Genomic DNA, 18,571 nt, shown 5'->3' on the forward strand with positions numbered 1-18,571 from the left:
GCCGCGGGGAGGCGGGGCCGCGGGGAGGCGGGGCCGCGGGGAGGCGGGGCCGCGGGGAGGCGGGGCCGCGGGGAGGCGGGGCCGCGGGGAGGCGGGGCCGCGGGGAGGCGGGGCCGCGGGGAGGCGGGGCCGCGGGGAGGCGGGGCCGCGGGGAGGCGGGGCCGCGGGGAGGCGGGGCCGCGGGGAGGCGGGGCCCTCGGCCTCACTCCACAGCACGGGAGTGAACTTGTTGAGGGGAGCTGTCCTGTACACAATGGGCTTGGCTCATCAGATGCCAGGGGCACTCCTACTCCCAAGGTGACAACCCAGAGTGTCTACGGACATTGCCAGATGCCCCTGGGGGCCATAGTACCCTTCCAGCAGAGCAGTGAGTGCTGCAGCCTCCTCAGGGAGGCCGAAGCACCTGGTGAAAGCCTTGGGATCTTTGTTCTTTTAACATCCCAGGAAGATAGACAGCTGGACCTGAGGTCCCCCTTGCTGTGACACAGCAGGGTGCATGCAGCACCCCCTGTGCCAAGGGTGGGCACTGAGTGTCTGCAGGGCAGCAGAGTGGGGCAGAGCAGGGTTGATGGCACCTCCGGGATGGGCAGGCCAGAGGTGGGCCATTCTGCATGAAAGTGACCCCTTTCTTCAGCAAACATGTCAGGGAGGAGGCAGGACATAGCCATTAGGACCCTGGAGACCAGCCACCAGAAGCAGCCTCTGGATGGGGCTGGGGCCCTCCTGGATGTGGCCCTCAAGGAGATGAAGCAGTACATGACCCGCCTGGAGGGGACGATTTTGAGAGTGTCAGGGACACTTGAGCAGGGACTGGGTACTAAGGGGGCTAAGTAACTGCTGATTCCGTTCTGCATAGTGAGAGGCACATGGTCACCTTAAGACAGGGCGTATCCCTGGAGCCTATTGGCATTTTGGGTGGGTCATTCTGTGTTGTGGGGCCGCCCTGGGCACTGTGGGTGGGTGGCAGCGTCACCAACCTCCATCCCCCAGAGGCCCTAGAACCCCTTGCCCCTGTGATGACAACCCAGACCTTCTCAAGACGGCGTCCAGTGTCCCCTGCAAGGCACATTGCCCCCTGTAAGGCACATTGCCCCTGGGGGAGATCAGAGGCTGAAAAGCCCTGTGCTAGAGTCACAAGGGGGATGGACAGGGTGACTTGTTCTCGAGGCTCTCTTAATCCTCAGGGCTGGGAGGGGGGGCTGCAGCGACAGGTGGACCCCTCGTGTTGCTGCCCCTGCTGCAGGCTCCTGAGGTCCTGTCACGCCCTCTGCCTCATGGGTGGGGACTTCTCTGTAGAGGACACGGCTGCAGACTCAGGAGCCCAAGGCCTGAGCTTTACTCCTGGCCTGTTGGCCGTGTGACCTCAGGCTGCCTCTCTGACCTCGGTTTCCTCACCTGCAGAGCGGGGCCAGTTGTGACCCTGATCTCGTGAGAGGCGGGATGGTGGCTAGCCCGGGCTTGTGGGTCGCCTGCGAGGCCCAGCACTGTGTCTAACGCGTGGCGTGTCGGTCCCCACCTCCCAGCCTTGAGGCTCCTGTGACACCATCCCGCTTTGCAGGTCGAGTCTCATGAACGGTTTGCCTCAGGCCTCTCATACAGGAGGTGGTGGCGTTAGGGTTTGAAGGGGCTGCGGCCTGGGCAGGAACTGCCTTTTGAATGACTTTTCCTTGTGCTGAGCTGTGTACGTGTTTACCTGCCATCTGTCCCTGGTGCTCTTGTCCGTGGTGGCAGAGCCCAGGGGTGTCCGAGGCCCTGCGGCCTGCCGTCTGGAAGCCATGCCCTCTGGGCCGTGTGCAGAGCCCCAGCCCATGAGCAGAGCCAGGCCGGGAGCCGCCAGAAGGCGTGAACCTGCGCTCTCACCCCGGCAGGGCCGCGGGCGGCTGCGCAGTTGTGGTGGGCTTTCCAAGGGGGTGGGACACAAAACCCTGGGCAGCTCCCTGTGCAGGATCAAAGGTCACAGCTGGTGAAGCTGGGGCCTGGGCCTTTACCTGGAGCCCTTGCCCTGCAGGCTGCTGTCCACCATCACGGAGCCCACCCCTGGCGAGGCCTGTGACCCGCCCCTGGCTGAGGAGGCCTCCTCCTCCTCACTGGTCAGCGAGGAAAGCGAGATGGACAGGACCGACCATGGGGGCATCAAGAAAGTGTGCTTCAAGGTGTCTGAGGAAGACCAGGAGGACTCGGGCCACGACACCATGAGCTACCGCGACTCCTACAGGTGGGCATGGTATGGGTGGCCCAGGGCTTGGTGGGACGGCCAGCAGGACAGTGAGCCTCTGACCATGCGGAAGTTGGGACCATGGACGTTTTGTGGAATGCAGTGGTCTGGCCCTGAGACCCGCCCCAGGTGCATCCCAGAGAGCCCACCCAGCTCCCTGCCCAGGCTGGCGCTTCTGCCTGGCCTGGTAGACGCCACCCTTTCAGCCATACGTGTCCCAGTGCAGAGGAGAGGGCTGATCTGCCCACACGGTGTGCTTCAGACTTGGTTTAAGACCTGTGGTTTCTGCCGGGCATAGGGATGCACGCCTGTAATCCCAGAGCTGGGGAGGCCGAGGCAGGAGGATCCCAAGTTCAAGGCCAGCCTGGCCAACTTAGTGAGGCTCTGTCTCAAAATAAGTAGATGATAGGTAGGTAGGTAGGTAGGTAGGTAGTTAGGGCTGGGGGTGCACCTTAATGGTAGAGCACCCCCGGGGTTCAGTCCCCAGCACTACAAAAAATGTAGTTTTTACATGAATGCGATTTATTTTCACTTGATCTGAGGAATAAGTCTGTTTTATTTTTCTTCTGAGAGGCCGTGAGCTGTCTTGCCACTGGTTAGATTAATTGTAACAAGATCAGTGGGGCTTTAATTAGCGGGTTAAATAGATTAGAACTCAGTTCCCTGTGCTAACTCTGCGCTGGCTGCTGGTAATTTCTTATCTCAGCCTAATGAGCCCCGGACCCCCTGAGAAGGGCCTTGTCACCTTCAGCTGCAGCCAGAAGGAGTCGAGGCAGCCAGACTCCCTCTGGTGGGCAAAGCCCAGGGCTGCAGGGATGCGGCCAGCGAATGCTCCTCTTGTCCCCATGGGACCTGCCTGGTCTTTGTGCCCGGTTTCCTGGGGTCTGTAACCGGGTCGTTCTGGCTGCCTGTGTGCTGTCCTCAGAGCTCCGAGGCCAAGGTCCCTCTCGTCTCTGGGTTTTCCTTCTGAAGTTCCTGTTCCTCTGGTTTTTCATTGAATTGTCAAAGAGCGTGGGGTGGAATTGTGGAGCAGTTGCTCCTGATTCCTTGAGTTCCTTTTGGTCAGGTGAGTGGTGGGTTGTGCCCAGAGTCAGGGTTGTCCCTAAGAAGAGCCAGGCACTCGGGAGCACTGGGGACCTTGGACAGTGGTGACAGCTGAGTGGAAGCAACTCTCCTCTCTGTTTCTGTGCTGGGCCGTGAAGCGCTTCCCCCCTGCGGACCTGAAAGACCCCCGGCTGGTTGTCCCTGGGCTGGGGTTTGACCGTGCTCTGGAGCGGGTCTGGGTGCGGGGCCAGGGGTGCGAGCGGAGGGTGACTGGCCGTCTCGCCCGACACAGCGAGTGCAACAGCAACCGGGACTCGGTCCTGTCCTACACCAGTGTGAGAAGCAACAGCTCCTACCTGGGCAGCGACGAGATGGGGTCCGGTGAGTGGGCCACCCAGCGGGGAGGGTCCTGGCGGGTTGGTTAGCGGGTGTCCTCCTGCTCTGTTCCGTTGTTTGGAGTTCGTTGCTTTGAATCTCATGGAGCCTCCTTCTGTCTGCTGGTTTGGCAGGTACTTAGTCAAGCACCTCTCACCTACCAGGTGCTGGAACTTAGCAAAGCTAAGATCCCAACACAGAGCGGATAGAGACCTCGGTGCGGTCGTGCACCATGGCCTGTGGTTGCATGGGATGTGTGGGTGGTGGGTGCTCTGAGGACCCACAGACCCCTGGAACCAAGGGGGCCCATAGGAATGACCATGCACCAACCCAAAGTCCAGATAGCACAGGAAGGTTTAAAGAAGCCAGTGAACTCGAATCCAAACCCGTCGTGCTCCCAGGTGTGCCCACCGATGGTACTTGGATGCCGTCGGCAAGGGCATGTGTATGCGGAGGGACATGGCGGTGGCTGGCGGGCAGCTGGACGGACAGGTGGATGATCAGATGAGGTCATGCTGTGTCTGCAGCGCTTCCTGAAGCCTGACGTTGCTGCGTTTTAATTTTAGTCTCATTCACTCAGACTTAGAAAGTACACTTTGTGCATAAATAGGTCACACGTCCACATGGGCCATTATTAGAAAGACAAGAGACAGGCTGAGGTGGCGGGTCCCTCCCACCCTCAGCCACAGCCTCCTGCTGCCCAGGCCATCCCCCCTGCACCCCGTTACTGCTGTGTCCTGCCAGAGGACTTCTGTACATAAAAACTTGCCCCCATCATGTGGCAGAAGAAAAGAAGGCCCAGGAAGGCGGACTGTGTGGCTGGCTCTCATGACTCATGACAGAAGATCAGGCCATTGAAATATGTCCCCAGAGGGGTTCAGTGGCAGCTGACTTCACTGGAACAGGGGCCGTGACTCCGTGGGGCTGGGACTGACAGCCACGCTCTGTCTCCTGCCAGGGGACGAGCTGCCCTGTGACATGCGCATCCCATCGGACAAGCAGGACAAGCTCCATGGCTGCCTGGAGCACCTCTTCAACCAGGTCGGCCTTGTCCCAGCCTGGTGTGGCCCTGGGTCCTCGAAGCCCCCGGGCAGCCACACTCACTAGGGGCTTCTTGTCTCCAGGTGGACGCCATCAACACGCTGCTCAAGGGGCCGGTGATGGGCAGGGCGTTCGAGGAGACCAGGCATTTCCCCATGGAGCACAGTCTCCAAGGTGAGGGGCGCCCGGTGGGAGCAGGGTGGACGCTGTGGCACACAGCCCTGCTGCGTGGCTCTGGCTGGTCCAGGCCGGCAGACTCCTGGGCCACGTCAGCCCACAGCCTGCTTTCGCTCAGAATCTGTCTCCACTGCCATCCTTGTTTTATTTTTAAAGCTTCATAAAAGCCAAACAACTAGGTCTGTGTGGTAGAAGCTGCAGGAGCTGCAAAGCCTGACCTGGCTCTCTACAGGGACGGTTGGTGTCCTGGGGTTGGTCCCTGGGTCCCCTGGGCCTGCCCATTTGTGACACAAGGGACAGCCTGGAGTGCACTTCCTGTCTGTCACGCCCACGGGGATCTGCTCCCCTCATCACACTTTGCAGCCATGTGAATTTGCTGCGGAGTTTATTATTGATGTGACTTTTGTTTTGTTAATGGCATCTCCTGTGGGGTATGGTGGTGCAGGCCTGTGATCCTAGTGACTCAGGAGGCTGAGGCAGGAGGATCTCAAGCTTGAGATCAGCCTTGGTAATTTAGCAAAACTCTGTCTCAAAGGAAAAAAAAAGGACTGGGGATGTAGCTCAGTGGTAAAGGGCTGGTGGTCCAATTCCCCAGTACCTAAGTGAATGAGCAAATAGGTTTTGAAAAGGTATCTTCCTTTTGGAAATTGAATTTTAAAAGGATCTTATTAAAATGCCCCCATAGGAAGAGCCCGTGTGGTAGGCCATATATTAATGATAAGCCACAGTGATCAACTTAATGGGAAAGCCACAGTGTCATCCCACTGCGGTCAGGTGGGCATTGCTCCCTGCCCGGGGCCTCTGCTGCTCTTCAGGAGAGGGCTGTGTGAGTGAGAGAAGCGTTCAGGCCTCACCAGCACCAAACTGAGACTTTCCTCTGCAATGATTGAGATGAAAAGAATTGACATTTCTTATGTCCTCCTGCCTTTCGTCCCACTAACCCCCCCTCACCATCTGTCCGTCCCCAGCTGCCAGTCCATCTGTGCAGCTATGTAGCAGGTAAATAGTTCCCTAGAGCCAGCTTGTGCCAGGCCTTGTGCTGGGTGCTGGTGACCCTGAGCAGGATGGGACACTGCTGACCTCGGGGGCTCCCAGCTGTGTGCAGATGGGAATGCGGACAGCCTCTGCCTCCAGGGGAGCATCGGGTCTGCTCAGCTGTCCCTCCTGCTGTGTCAATCCCCTGTCCAGGGGTGTACCTCAGGAAGAAACAGCAGAGAGGGCCCCAAGCCACAAAGACCTCAGAGACCCGGGAAGAGGCCAAGGGAACAGGGACCTGCGTCTGCCTGGCCTTTGGCCCTGTTAGGGCCACATTCAGGTCCCAGTTCTCCCATTACCCAGTGTGACTTTAGGCAAGTGACTTGCCTGGGCTTCCTCCTCTGTATAGGGAAGGGTTAGAACTAGGTCACAACTCATGTGCCTGCTTAGTTGGTTGTGGCATGGAGACCTGGTACCTGAGAAGAAGGCTTCTGTGGCTATAGGGTCCAGATCTGGGGGCAAAGACTGCTGTGATTGATTGGTGCTGCCTCCACTGGATTGTCTGTGGCTGTGGATCCTGGCCCCCGACTAGCAGGAAGGGTGCTGAGATGGATCAGTGATGTCTGCGATGGGAATGGCATGTGAAGTGGTAGCACGCTTACCATGTATTTGTTCTCCAAGGCCTGGATTACATCCTAGAGCCTGCTGCTCCCTGGATCTAGGTTATAAGCTTTGGAATCTGGTGACAGGGCATGGGCTTTTGTACCACTGTTCTCCAAAGCCACCTCAGCCCCTTCCCTGGCCCTCATGCCGCTTTCCTGCCCCAGAGTTCAAACAGAAAGAAGAGTGTATGGTCCGTGGCCGGAGCTTGATCCAGATCAGCATCCAGGAGGACCCCTGGAACCTGCCCAGCTCCATCAAGACCCTGGTGGACAACATCCAGAGATACGTGGAAGGTCTGTGGGCAGGGAGGGTCATGGGGGGTCTGTGGCCTTTGGCTGGGTCTGGAATGCAGCAGGGTCCTGGTGGGGCCCACCTCTGTGCCCCCTGCCCTGTGTGCTCAGGGAAGGGGAAGAGGAGTGGCTGCACGCTGTCAGCTGAGTGACCTCCCTTGGCCAGCCCGGGCTGTGGACCCTTGACCCAGTGCCCATGGTGCTGAGCCCGTCTCGCAGGCTGCAGAGCTGAGCTTGTTCCTCATGGCTTCCAAAGGGGCTCGGTTCAGTCGTTTGTTTATCACGGAGGCTGCAAGCTGGCAGGTGGGGGCCGCAGAAGGATGGGCGCCCAGTGTCTGGTCAGGTCTCGCTGGGAAGCAGGATTTCCCCTGGCTGCTCTAGGTGGCAGCAGGCCAGCCGTCCCATGCTCACTGGGGCAGGAGATGAGTGGTGGCTGCCCTCTGGGGTGGCGAGGGGTGCTCTCCAGTTCCCTGCAGCCTGGCATCTATGCCACACCTCTCATGTGGCCCCCGCCCCCGTCCTTGTTGGTATTTGAATATGGGTTTCCTGGGTTAGAGGACCCAGGCGCGGGACCTTGGACTGGGAAAGCAGGAGGTGAAGGACTGGGGCGTGGCCCCAAGGAGAAGCCACCTCTGAGCTGGCATCTCTGTTGGCCCTGAGCTGTTCTGTTTACAAATCTGCAGTTGTGTGGGCTTTGTGACCAGCTGGCCAGGGCTTGAATCCCAGGCCACACACCTGTGGCCATGCGACCTCCACACCCTTGCCTTCTCTGGCCCCCACTTCTGCGTGTGCAGCAGCTCCCAGTGCTCCCGCCTGCCCCTGTGGGTCAGGAGGATAAACCAGTCAGTACCCATCAGCACTTAGTGCCCTGCCTGAGGGGGCACGCTCAGCCACTGGCACCTGCTCTGGCTGACATCCTAGGGAAGACGGTACCTCAAGTGACTGCATCAGGACTTAGACTTTCCTTGTCCATCTTTCCTTAGACTTTCCTTATCCATCTTTCCTTCTGGCCCCAGGGCACCTCTGAAGGAGAGCCGCCTGCTGGCAGGCGTCTGAGGAGGGAGGGCCTTCTCCTGAGGGCAGCCGTGCTGTCCAGGATGGCCAAGCTTGGGTGTGTGTTTGTACTTGTGTGCACTCAGTCTCTGCTGGTGTGAGTGGGTGTATCACAAACGTGTGTACTGTGTGTGCGTGTGTACCTGTGTGTGTGTGCAGCGACTCTGGCTCCAGAGATAGAAGTGCAAGCTGTCGTCTCTGCTTGATGGGGACCTGCCACCCTTCAGTAAACACTGCCCCTGGGCAGCCTTAGCACTGGCCCTCTGTGAGGCTCAGGCACGGGGCTGGGCCAGCTCTGCTGTCACCTGCCAGCCCCCCTTAGCCTCCTCCTCCTCTCCCTCCTCCTTCAGATGGGAAGAACCAGCTGCTCCTGGCCTTGCTGAAGTGCACAGGTGAGGGCTTTGAGGGGCAGCCGTGAGTGCATGGGCCCAGGGGTACCCAGCGAGGCCCGCCTGGCTGTGGGCGTCCATGAGGACAGCCTGGGGAGGCCTTTTCTGTGGCCAGGGTGACTTTTTCTTGGCCCCTCAGGATCTGCACTGGGGAAGGCGATACTTTGGCCTCCTGCCCCTCTAAGACTTGCACCTTGTGTCCAAGGGACAAGTCTCAGTCCCTGGAGCTGGGAGCCCTGTCTTGGGCCACCTGCTACCTGGGTGACTATTGACGAGGACACAGGATAGAGGACGGAGGGCGAGGGAGGCTGCTTGTCAGTAGGCTCCAGACCCAGCAGAGGCCTGAGCTGCAGGTGGGGTGGGCTGCGTTTGTCCACCTTTGTCCCTCCCTTCTTCCCAGAAACTTGTAGTCAAGGGAGGATCCAGGTCAAAATAGGCAGCTGCACCCAGCTGGCCAGACGTTGAGGGTAATTCCTCTCAGCAGCTGAGACCTGCAGCCTCTTTGCCTCAGGTGGGGCGGGGTGGTGGAGGGGCGGGGCCAGGCGGTGGAGGGGCCGGGCAGCAGGAGAACCCCGTTCTCAAAAGCGCTGGTGGAGCTCGGTGGCACAGCCGCACCACTGGCACACAGCCGGCCGGGCCGAGAAGTGCTGCATCCCAGAGAGATGACCAGGGACGGGCCTGGATAGTGGCCGGGAACCCACAGGCCCACCTGCTTGGTCGGGGGAGCAGCAGCTTTTGGGTGAAGTGGCTTGCTCACGGAGGGGGAGTTTTGTGGACCTGGCTTTTGGCCCAAGTGAACTTTTGGCCAGTTTGCCCCATGCAGGGTCTGTGGGGGGCTCGGGGCCAGGGGTGGTGCAGCCTGCTGCCAGCACCTGCCCAGAGGCCTGTCGGTCCATCACAGACACCGAGCTCCAGCTGCGCAGGGACGCCATCTTCTGCCAGGCCCTGGTGGCCGCGGTGTGCACCTTCTCCGAGCAGCTGCTGGCGGCCCTCAGCTACCGCTACAACAACAACGGCGAGTACGAGGAGAGCAGCCGGGACGCCAGCCGCAAGTGGCTGGAGCAGGTGGCCGCCACCGGGGTCCTGCTGCACTGCCAGTCCCTGCTGGCGCCAGCCGCAGTGGTGAGTGGGCAGAGGAGGACGGGAGGCCCCTCAGCCTGTGTCCCCTGCAGTTGGCTCCCATGGCCCCGCTGTTCACACAGCAGGTGTTTATTGAGCACCTACCATGTACCGCTGTTAGGAACTGGGGCCTTACGTCCTGGTGGGCGGGAGACACACATAAGTAAAAGACATGGCGTAGACTAGGCGGTTTTGCCCCAGGGGACACTGGCAACATCTGGAGACATTTTTAGTTATAGCAATTGAAAGATCCAGGAGTAGTGTCTCTGGCACTTGGTGTGTGGAGGCCAGAGATGCTCGTCAGTGTCCTACAACAGTCCCCAGGACAAATACCTGTAGTGCTGGTTGGCTCTGGTGGCCAAGGCCCAGCCGCTGGCTGGTGGGAAGTGTGGCCTCGGAGCGCCCTCTGCTGGGCAGACGTCTGCTCTCACTGGACTCAGAAAGGCTGCCCGGACACCAGCCCTCATGTCTTAGAGCCAGATGCTAGTCCCTGTCCGTTTGGTCTCTGATGTTGCGAGGCACCAGACTGCTGGGGTCTACAGCTCACCTTCCAGCTGGGGAGGCAGATGAGAAGACAGAATGGAAGGCTGGGGGGAGAGGCAGGGAAGTGGAGGCCATGGCGTTCTTGGGAATCTGTGGTCAGAGCTGGCCGTGTTGAAGCCGTGACCTTTGAGCCAGTAGACAGATGGCCTGAGGAACAGCGTGGGGCAGAGGGAGCAGCTGTGCTCAGGTCCCCACGGAGGCAGTGTGGCCCAGGAGCAGGGAGGCGGTGGGTGGTGAGGTGCGCGGGCTGGGCCTGCAGGGCTGGGCCTCGCTCTGGGCAGGAGGCTCACCGGTTGGAGGCAGGTGAGAGGTGGGATGTGGGTTCAGGTTAGACAAAGGTGATAGCACGGGGAGAGGGGGGTTGTTTGGGGGAGGGTAAGGGGGAACTGTGGGGTCCTCCTGGGACATGGACCCCCTGGAGTGGTGGCTGGGAAGTTGGGGGGCTCTGGAGCGTGTTTTGATGGTGGGTCTCAGGGCTTGGTCATGGCTGTGTATGGGGCAAGGGGAGAGAGAATCGGGTGGGTGGGGCCTGCTGGAGGGGCAGGGAGGGGTGGTGGGTTAGCTTTGGAATGGTTGTCAGTGACCGTTGGTCCAGGGAAGGGCCGCTCAGCAAGTCAGAGCGAGATGGGTTCTGACCCTGGGGTGCAGGACAAGCTGAAGGCAGAGCACACGCAGGACCAGTGGGAGGAGCCCACTGTGTAGCACGTGGCCTAGATTCGGACCCCAGCTTGTCCAGGGAAAGCTTGGGGTGGGTGGCACCCGAGGTCCCTCCTGTGTCTTCTTGCAGAAGGAGGAGCGCACCATGCTGGAGGACATCTGGGTGACCCTGTCGGAGCTGGACAACGTCAGCTTCTCCTTCAAGCAGCTGGATGAGAACTACGTGGCCAGTGAGTGACTCCCCCGCACGGTGGGTGTCAGGACGCTGAGGCGGCAGGAGCGCGGGGGCCACCTGGCCTCCCCTGCTTGCAGGCCAGCTGCCCGAGCCTCACACCCCAGCTGGAGTCTCAGAGCTGAACCGCAGCACACGTGGAAGGGGTCTTCCCCATCAACCCAGCTGCCCCAGCACCCTTAAAAGACCCACGAGCGATTGTCATTCAGATCCCACCCTAGACTCGCCCCTCTTTGCGGGAAGAATTAAGATTCTTAGGGACTAAGGCCTGATTACCTGAGGTTCCTTGGTCCTGTCTTCCTCCCTCTGCCCTGCCCACCCCCTGCCCACCCCCTGCCCACCCACTCGCACCACCCAGACACGTCCGCAGCAGGGAGCACCCGGTACTTGCCAGCCAGAGACGGGCTCTGGGCCACAGCTTCTGCCCTCCCCGTGGTCTCTCCCTGGGGTCACCTGGGGGCATCAGAGATGCCGATCCCAGTCGCTGGCTGCTGTGGGTCAGGTGGGGCCTGGGCAGGGGTCCCGGGGGAGCGCAGGTGACCTCCCGCGGAGGCCGAGAACCCTGTGTGTGCTTCCAGCGTGGCTCTGCTGGGCCCTGGGGACCCCGCCCAGACCTCCCTCCTCGGGAACTCGGGGGTGGAGCAGGGCGCCCGTGTGCCACGTGCTGTCCCCAGGACTCCAGAGCTCATGGGCCTAGGGCTGCTCTCTAGATCGGTGCTCTTTCACTTCACTTCATAAAAAGCCCCCCGAGACAGCTTTTTCCCAAGTGCCACCCCCTTGAAATTGCTGTGTGTCTGGGCCGCGTGTCTGGGCTCTCGGGAACACCCGTCCTCCTCTTCAAGGACCAGCTCTGACCTCCTTGGGGCAGAACCGTCCCTGCAGAGGACGCAGACTGCTGCACAGGGGCCAGTTTGAGTTGGCTGTGGTGCTGCCTGTCGTGGGCCGACCTGGGCCCCGGGAGAAGCCCTGGTCCACCAGTGACACCTGCAGGCGCAGCAGGGGTCCCCAGGGCTGCACTCTGCCCCCCCTGGCCCGCAGCTCCTCCTCATGGGGGTGAACGAGATGCAGGTCCTGTTGGAGGGCAGCTTTTGCCAGGTGGGGCCCTGAGTGACAGGGCAAAGGGTGAGAGGAGCACCCGTAGGGCTCTGAAGACCCCGGCTGGCTCCCCTGCTGGGCAGTCGGTGTCGGGGCCAAGAATAAAGCAGTGGCAACCAGCAGCTGTGGAGGGTGTCCCAGAGGCAGGTCACAGGCGGCTCCGCGGGGTGGGGCTCTCTGAGGCGCTCTCTAGGCTCGGGGAACGGGGGTCACGGGATGCGACTCTGGCGTGAGTGGACATGCAAGTCCCAGGGTGCCACCTGAGGCTGGGAAGAAGGGGGTCTGGGGTTATCCCTCTGGAGTGGGGGGACAGGGAGGCACTGGGTGTCACTCTGGCGCCTGGGGAAGGGAGAGCCGAAGCTCCCGTAGCGGGGGCGGGGCCCTGCGGTGAGCCCGTGTGGCCTTGTCCTCTGCAGACACCAACGTCTCCTACCACATCGAGGGCGGCCGGCAGGCGCTGAGGGTGGTCTTCTACCTCGACAGCGACCACTTCTCCAAGCTGCCCTCCCGCCTGGAGAGCGGGGCCAGCCTCCGCCTGCACCCCGTGCTTTTCACGAAAGGTGAGCTGCGGCTGTGGGGGACCCCAGGGGCCGAGCCAAGGCCACCAAGCACTGGGGACCCAGCCCCTGCCCTCCCTCCTCTCCCTTCAGCGCTGGAGAACGTGGAGGGGCCGCCTCCTGCGGGCAGCCAGGCAGCAGAGGACCTGCAGCAGGAGGTCAATGCCCAGTCCCTGGAGAAGGTCCAGCAGTACTACCGCAAGCTCAGGTGTGTGCCTGGGGCTGCGCTGGGGCAGGGTTCAGAGAGCTGCCACAGGGCGTGGACACAGCAGTGCCGGGCAGGCCCTCCGTGGGAGGAGTGGGCCAGACGCCCCTTTCTGGGGCACCTGCTCTGTGCGGGGCCTTTGCATGAGAGTCCGATGGCAGTGCGCACAGTAGGCCATGCTAACTCATTTTCCAGATGAGGAAACTGAGACCCAGGGGCATACACAGTGTGCCCACGGTCACACAGCCAACAGTCTGGCTTCAAAGCAGGTCCTTTCTGCTGAGCAGAGCTGCCTGTCCACTCTGCGTGGGGACCGGAGCTGAGATGGGCGCTGAGATTCATGGGCCTTGAGAGGGGCGTGGCCCCTGGGCCTCTGTCCTGGTCACACCTGCAGGGAGGAGTGGAGGGAACAGATTTTGCTGGGAGTAAGCACGTGTCCAGGGGAGCAGCTCCCACGTCCCCAGCAGCCTCAACTGTGGCCCTCCGAGTCCTGCCTTGGTGACAAAGGGTGGCTGAGAATTAGGAGATGGCAGGTCCAGTGTCAGGGCCTCCTCCCCTGGGGCCTGGTTTGCCATTTGCTGTCATCCACCTGCTCCACAAGCTCGTCTTTCACCTGTGGCTTCTACTCCCTTCCATGGCCCAGTGGAGACCGCCTGGTTCCCAAGGCCTAGATGCCCATGGGTTGGCCCTTTAGAGGAACCTCTGCGACTCAGTGAGCGGCGCCCAGGGCCAGGCGGGGACGGGGCTCAGGGAGGAAGAGCGGGTCTGGGCGGCAGCAGGGAGGGGGCAGTTGAGGACAGCACTGGGGGGGGGGGGTGCCCTGCAGCTGGGGGCTGTCAGAGGAGCCCTGAGGGTGGCCTCCTCTGGGGCACAGGGATTCCTCCTGGGAGACCATGGCCCTGCAGCTGTGGCGGGGTGGCCCCTCTCAGCCTCTCTCTCCCTCAGGGCGTTTTACCTGGAGCGGTCTAACCTGCCCACGGACGCCAGCACCACCGCCGTGAAGATAGACCAGGTGCGTCCCCCTGCAGCTGGGCTGGGCGGGGCCCCGGGGTCCCCAGGTGGTTTCTGCTCACTGGTGGTCTGCTCTCTCTGCTCCCGTGGTGACTGCGGGTCAGAGAGGTGGACCCTCGCCGGGTGGACCCAGGTCCTCTTTTCCTTCACATTGTTTGTGGGCACTTAGAGATCAAGAGATCTCCTGAGAACCACGGAGGCTTCCAGCTGTTTTGAGAAGTGGACAGGTGTGAGGCCTCCTGGGGGCTCCTCCCCACAGGCTGGCCTGTGCTGGGCGGGGCTTCCCGGGCCACCGGCCTGTTGGCCCCTGCTCTTCAGGGTCTGTGGCCGGCCTTCCTGGCTTGTGCAGGCCTCACCCCGGCTTGGCGTTCTGGCCTTGGGGCTGGAAGCTGCCCTGGGAGATGCTGGGCACCGCGCTGTGGGATGTGTGGCCGGCGGGATCTCGCCATGGCACAGGAAGACTGAGCCACCTTTACCTCCACGCGGTGGCTGGGGGTCTGGGACAGCAGGGAGGGCTCCTCCTCGGGAGGGGTCTGGAGGACGCCCTGGGCAGGGAAGAGGCCAGGCCGGGGGGTGAGACCTGAAGTACGGGGCGAACACCGAACGCCAGCTGCAGGGTAGCGGGGAGCCACAGATTGCTCTTGAGCAGAGGTCATGGAAACCTTGGAGAGGGCGCTGGGGGGACAGGTGTAGGGACCTCTGGATGAGGAGGAGATGGGGAGGCAGGCCAGATGCCCTCGGCTGTGCCCCGAGCGTCCCCATTATATCTGTCCCACGCCTTGCAGCTGATCCGCCCCATCAACGCCCTGGATGAGCTCTGCCGCCTCATGAAGTCCTTGGTGCACCCCAAACCTGGGGCCGGTGGGAGCTTGGGTGCCAGCCTCATCCCTGTCTCCTCGGAGCTCTGCTACCGCCTGGGGGCCTGTCAGATGGCCCTGTGTGGCACCGGCATGCAGAGGTAGGCTGGGGAGGGCTGGGCCTCGGGGTCAGGGTGGCTGGGCCCAAGGCCTGGTCCTCCACTGCTTGCCGGCCCTGGGCAGGGCCTTGGCGCTCTGGCCGCAGGTTGCTGTGAGATGCGGCAGCAGTGGAGGGTGGCAGGACTGTGGTTGTCCTGGAGCCGGGTGCCGGGCTCCTGAGCCTGCCGTTCGCGAGGAACGGGGTTGCACACCTCCTCGGGCTGCGCTGGTCTCCTGGCCTTGCTGGACACTTCTCTCTTCTGTCCCCTGCCCTTGTGCTGGCCCCAGGGAGGAAGACCGCCCCTCTCCAGTGGGCCCTTCCAGGCCCCCTCGTCCCCCCACTTAAGTGCCTCCCGCTCACCAGGGCCTCTGTTTGCTGCCCGCCACCCCTAGGCAGGGTCCCGTGAGGTCAGGGGCCATGTCACTCTCTGCCGTAGCCCACCACCTAGCCCAGTGTCCAGCACTGATAGGTACCTGACGGGTGGGCGTCCAGTCGTGTCCCATCAAGGGAGGAGGGCGCCCTGCGAGCTGGGCACTGCCGAGGTGTCTGCACCCAGGGGCTCATTTCCTCCCAGCTGAGCTGGTGTGGAAGGGCCCATTCTGGGGCTCTCAGCCAGGGGCAGTTTTGCTCCCCAGGGGACATTGGCAGTGTCTGGGGACTGGCATCTAGTGGTGGGGCCAGGTGCTCTCAGTGTCCTGCAGTGTCCTGCAGAGGGACAGCCCTCTTTCTGGTCCCCACGTCAATGACACATTTGTCTTGATTCTCAGGAAATGGGGTGTGCAGAGATGGACCCGTCTGTCCAGGGTCCCGGAGTGAAGGGCGCAGGGTGGGGTTCCAGCCGCAGGCCTGGTGCCGAGCCGGTTCTGACTTGATAGGGTCTGAGCCACGTGGCTGTGCTGGGGGCCACTGAGCAGAGGCCAGGCTGGAGGAGTCCCCTCGGTCAGCCCTCAGCTCACTGAGAGCCCCCAGGCCCTGCCTGGCAGCAGTGACCTGCCGAGGGGTGGCAGCTGCCAGGAGGAGGGCAGGTGGGGGAGGTCAGCCCGGAGAGGACGCAGGGCGGAGGTGGGCAGCGCGGCCACACGGGGTGACGGCACTGGAGGTGGGGCCTGGCTGTGGGAGCCGCTGCCCACGCCCTCTCCCACCCGCAGGAGCACCCTGAGCGTGTCCCTGGAGCAGGCGGCTATCCTGGCGCGGAGCCACGGGCTGCTGCCCAAGTGCATCATGCAGGCGACGGACATCATGCGGAAGCAGGTGGGCCTCGGCGGCGCTCCGGGCTGGGCCCAGGGGAGCTGCTTGCTCCCTGCGGTGGGGGAGGCCTCCTGGGCCTGTGCGCCCTCAGCCCAGACCTAGCCCACCTGGGAGCCCGAGGGCGACAGCTTCCAGGGACCCCACCCGCAGCCAGGTGTCCCTGCCTGTCCCAACTCCTCCAGGGTCCCAGGCTGACACTCTCTCCTTCCAGGGCCCCAGAGTAGAGATTCTGGCCAAAAACCTCCGAGTCAAGGATCAGATGCCCCAGGGTGCACCGCGGTGAGTGGCCCCTGCCCCGTCTCCTCTGGGGGCCTTCAGCCTGGCAGACCCCTGGGCTCTGCCAGGGCCCCATCTGGCTTTTGAGGACCCTGCTTTGGGAGAGACGAGTCTGGCTCAATCTGTAACCTCACGAGGACCTGCTTCTCCTGGAGCCCTGGAAAGGGTCCCTAAAGGTCCTAAGTGAGCCGCGGGTGGCTGCTGGGGGGACCTGGTCAGCACCTTGCGGCCAGTCTGCCCTCCCGTCCTCCACCCCGCCGTCTCTCGGTGGCACTGAGCCCTCTGCAGCCCCTGGGACCTGGGCTCACTGGGCCAGACCCTGTCTCCCGCCCACCGTGCCCAGTTCCTTCCCCACGTCTGCCCACGGTGTTAAATAGCTTCTCATCTTGAAACAGCTTGATTACCGCTAAAGTCGTGCAGTGTCCCCGCACGCCCTGGGGCCACTCCCCCAGGGACGCTGTCTTCCGTGGCCCCGGCACGTGGTCGGGCCAGGCCACTGCCCTTGGTGGTGCTGCAGTCCTTGCGGGCCTCGGTGGTACCCCAGGGTCCCACACGTGCTCGTCACCCTCAGCTGTTTTCCTAATGGTTTTTGGGCGGTTCCCTGCCCCAGGTTCCCGGCCCATCTTCCCATGGGGACCCATTTGACCCAAACAGCTATGCTCAGAGCAAGGTCCTGCTGTGGTCCCCAGCTGGCAGGTGGGGGTGCTGAGGCCCAGGGAAGTTAAGCATCTTGTCCAAGGTCACTTAGCTAGGAGATGGCAGAGCCGCTGAACCCAGGCCCAGCCCTGTCCCCTGAGCCCTCTGGGGCCTGGCTTTCCCGTCCTGCGGTGGCCTGCTGCCCGTTGCTCCCGCTCCGTGGTCAGGACTCCTCGTGGGCCATCTGACCTCCTGTCCTGCTGGAGAGCCAGCAGCCGCCCCGCCTCAGGTGCAGGCTCGGCTCGGAGCCCTCTCTGCACCCTTCTGCCTCTGGGTCCCGGGATCAGTGGAGGGAGGAGCTCCGGCAGAGACCGGGTGTCGCTAGTGGCCGCAGGTGCAGAAGGGACCCCACGCCCCCCACCCCCATATCTGAACACACGGGTCTGCTCCAAAGACACGCCTGTGTCTGTAAACACCCACCGGCCTCTGGGGGACAGATGTGGCCCGGGAGGGGACCGGGCAGCTGGGGAAGGTGTGGCATGTCTATGTGTTCACGCTCCGTCTCATGATTCCTGCCAAGTGGTGTCCTCTGGGTGTGAATCGCCCATACCGTCAACAAAGTGGCGGGGGAATGCTGAAGGGCCTCGGGGTCCCACTCATCCTCTCTCTCCTGCTCCCACCAGCCTCTACCGCCTCTGCCAGCCTCCAGTGGACGGAGACCTCTGAACATCACGTGTCACCGCTCAGCAGCACCCACAGAGCCGCGGAGTGAGGGGACCCAGCAGGCCATGCCACAGGCAGCAAAGAGGGCCCAAGGCTCCTGCCCAGCTGTCCCTGGCCAGCCCCCTGCACTGCTGTGGGGACAGGCCCACTCGGCCGTGACTGCCCACCACCCTGGGCCGCACATTCTCCACCCTGGGCACCGGGCGCCAGGGCTTGCAGAGCTCACGGTGCAGCCAGGCTCCGGACTCCACCCCAGTCCTAGGGACAGTGTCAAGGTGCTGCCCCGGGAGGCCTGCGGACAGCTCCCTCGGGATGGCGCCACTGCACTTTGAACCCGGGCTCCCTCCAGGCCACATCCCAGGGCCCGCACCGTCTCCGCCCGAGCTTCCTGCGCACACCTAACCTTACTAACCAGCTCGGTGGACTCAGGGCACCCGGCCTCGGCCAGGAAGGACAGAGGGACAGGTGCAGCTCCTGCCACCGGAGGACACGCAAGAGCCACACCAGCTAATGACGTCACTCACCGCCATCGGAACTGGAGCCGCCAGCCCTGGGCCGAGACACACTCGGACTTATTTATATGGCGTGACGTCTCTGGTGTTTTATTTTATTTTTTGTTGTCGTTGCCGTCTTCGAGATTTTTTTCTAAGGTTGTATAATTATATATTTGACATTTTAAGTTTCAAAGAAAGGCATATTGTCTAACAGGGACCAACGTGAGGTAGTATTGCAGTTTTATCCAGTTCTACTAAAAAAGAAAAACTAAATTATTGAAAATTTTAAGAACACTAGTATGTCCTCTGTTTTAGAGTTGGGGTTGCAGGGTGTCTGGGTCTCCACAGGTGCCTGCTGCCCACCCTGCTTCTCCAGCGTTGACTCGGGGTTAGAACTTTCTAGATGGTGGCTGCAAGGGCTTGAGAGGTGGCAGAGCTGCGGAGGGAGGCGGTGAGCCGGGGGCCACCGAGCGGCCTCCTGCGCAGGACACTGCGTGGCACCTCGGGTGGACTTTATTTTTTTGATGTTAACTTCTCAGAGCAGGGCGTCTGGGACTTTGAAGCCACTGCCCTTATGGGCAGAGGGACCCACAGAG

General features: G+C 62.1%; 1 protein-coding gene across 1 annotated transcript in view; it reads left to right on the top strand.

The window, feature by feature from the left end:
- Prex1 (phosphatidylinositol-3,4,5-trisphosphate dependent Rac exchange factor 1) overlaps positions 1-18,269 on the top strand; it is a 136,552-nt gene extending 118,283 nt beyond the window's left edge. The window contains exons 26-40 of the mRNA XM_046432975.2: positions 2,009-2,215; positions 3,552-3,640; positions 4,593-4,675; positions 4,759-4,849; positions 6,655-6,783; positions 8,184-8,225; positions 9,124-9,344; positions 10,672-10,771; positions 12,285-12,428; positions 12,519-12,633; positions 13,576-13,642; positions 14,427-14,599; positions 15,747-15,849; positions 16,058-16,125; positions 17,442-18,269. Of these exons, the coding sequence (XP_046288931.1) occupies positions 2,009-2,215; positions 3,552-3,640; positions 4,593-4,675; positions 4,759-4,849; positions 6,655-6,783; positions 8,184-8,225; positions 9,124-9,344; positions 10,672-10,771; positions 12,285-12,428; positions 12,519-12,633; positions 13,576-13,642; positions 14,427-14,599; positions 15,747-15,849; positions 16,058-16,125; positions 17,442-17,484 (1,675 nt within the window). The 3' untranslated portion in view covers positions 17,485-18,269. The remainder of the gene's footprint in view (positions 1-2,008; positions 2,216-3,551; positions 3,641-4,592; positions 4,676-4,758; positions 4,850-6,654; positions 6,784-8,183; positions 8,226-9,123; positions 9,345-10,671; positions 10,772-12,284; positions 12,429-12,518; positions 12,634-13,575; positions 13,643-14,426; positions 14,600-15,746; positions 15,850-16,057; positions 16,126-17,441) is intronic.
- Positions 18,270-18,571: the final 302 nt, after the last annotated feature.

Source organism: Marmota monax, unplaced genomic scaffold (assembly GCF_021218885.2).
Source record: "Marmota monax isolate L192 unplaced genomic scaffold, Marmota_monax_Labrador192_F-V1.1 WCK01_AAM20220418_F8-fsc00014, whole genome shotgun sequence".
NCBI lineage: Eukaryota > Metazoa > Chordata > Mammalia > Rodentia > Sciuridae > Marmota > Marmota monax.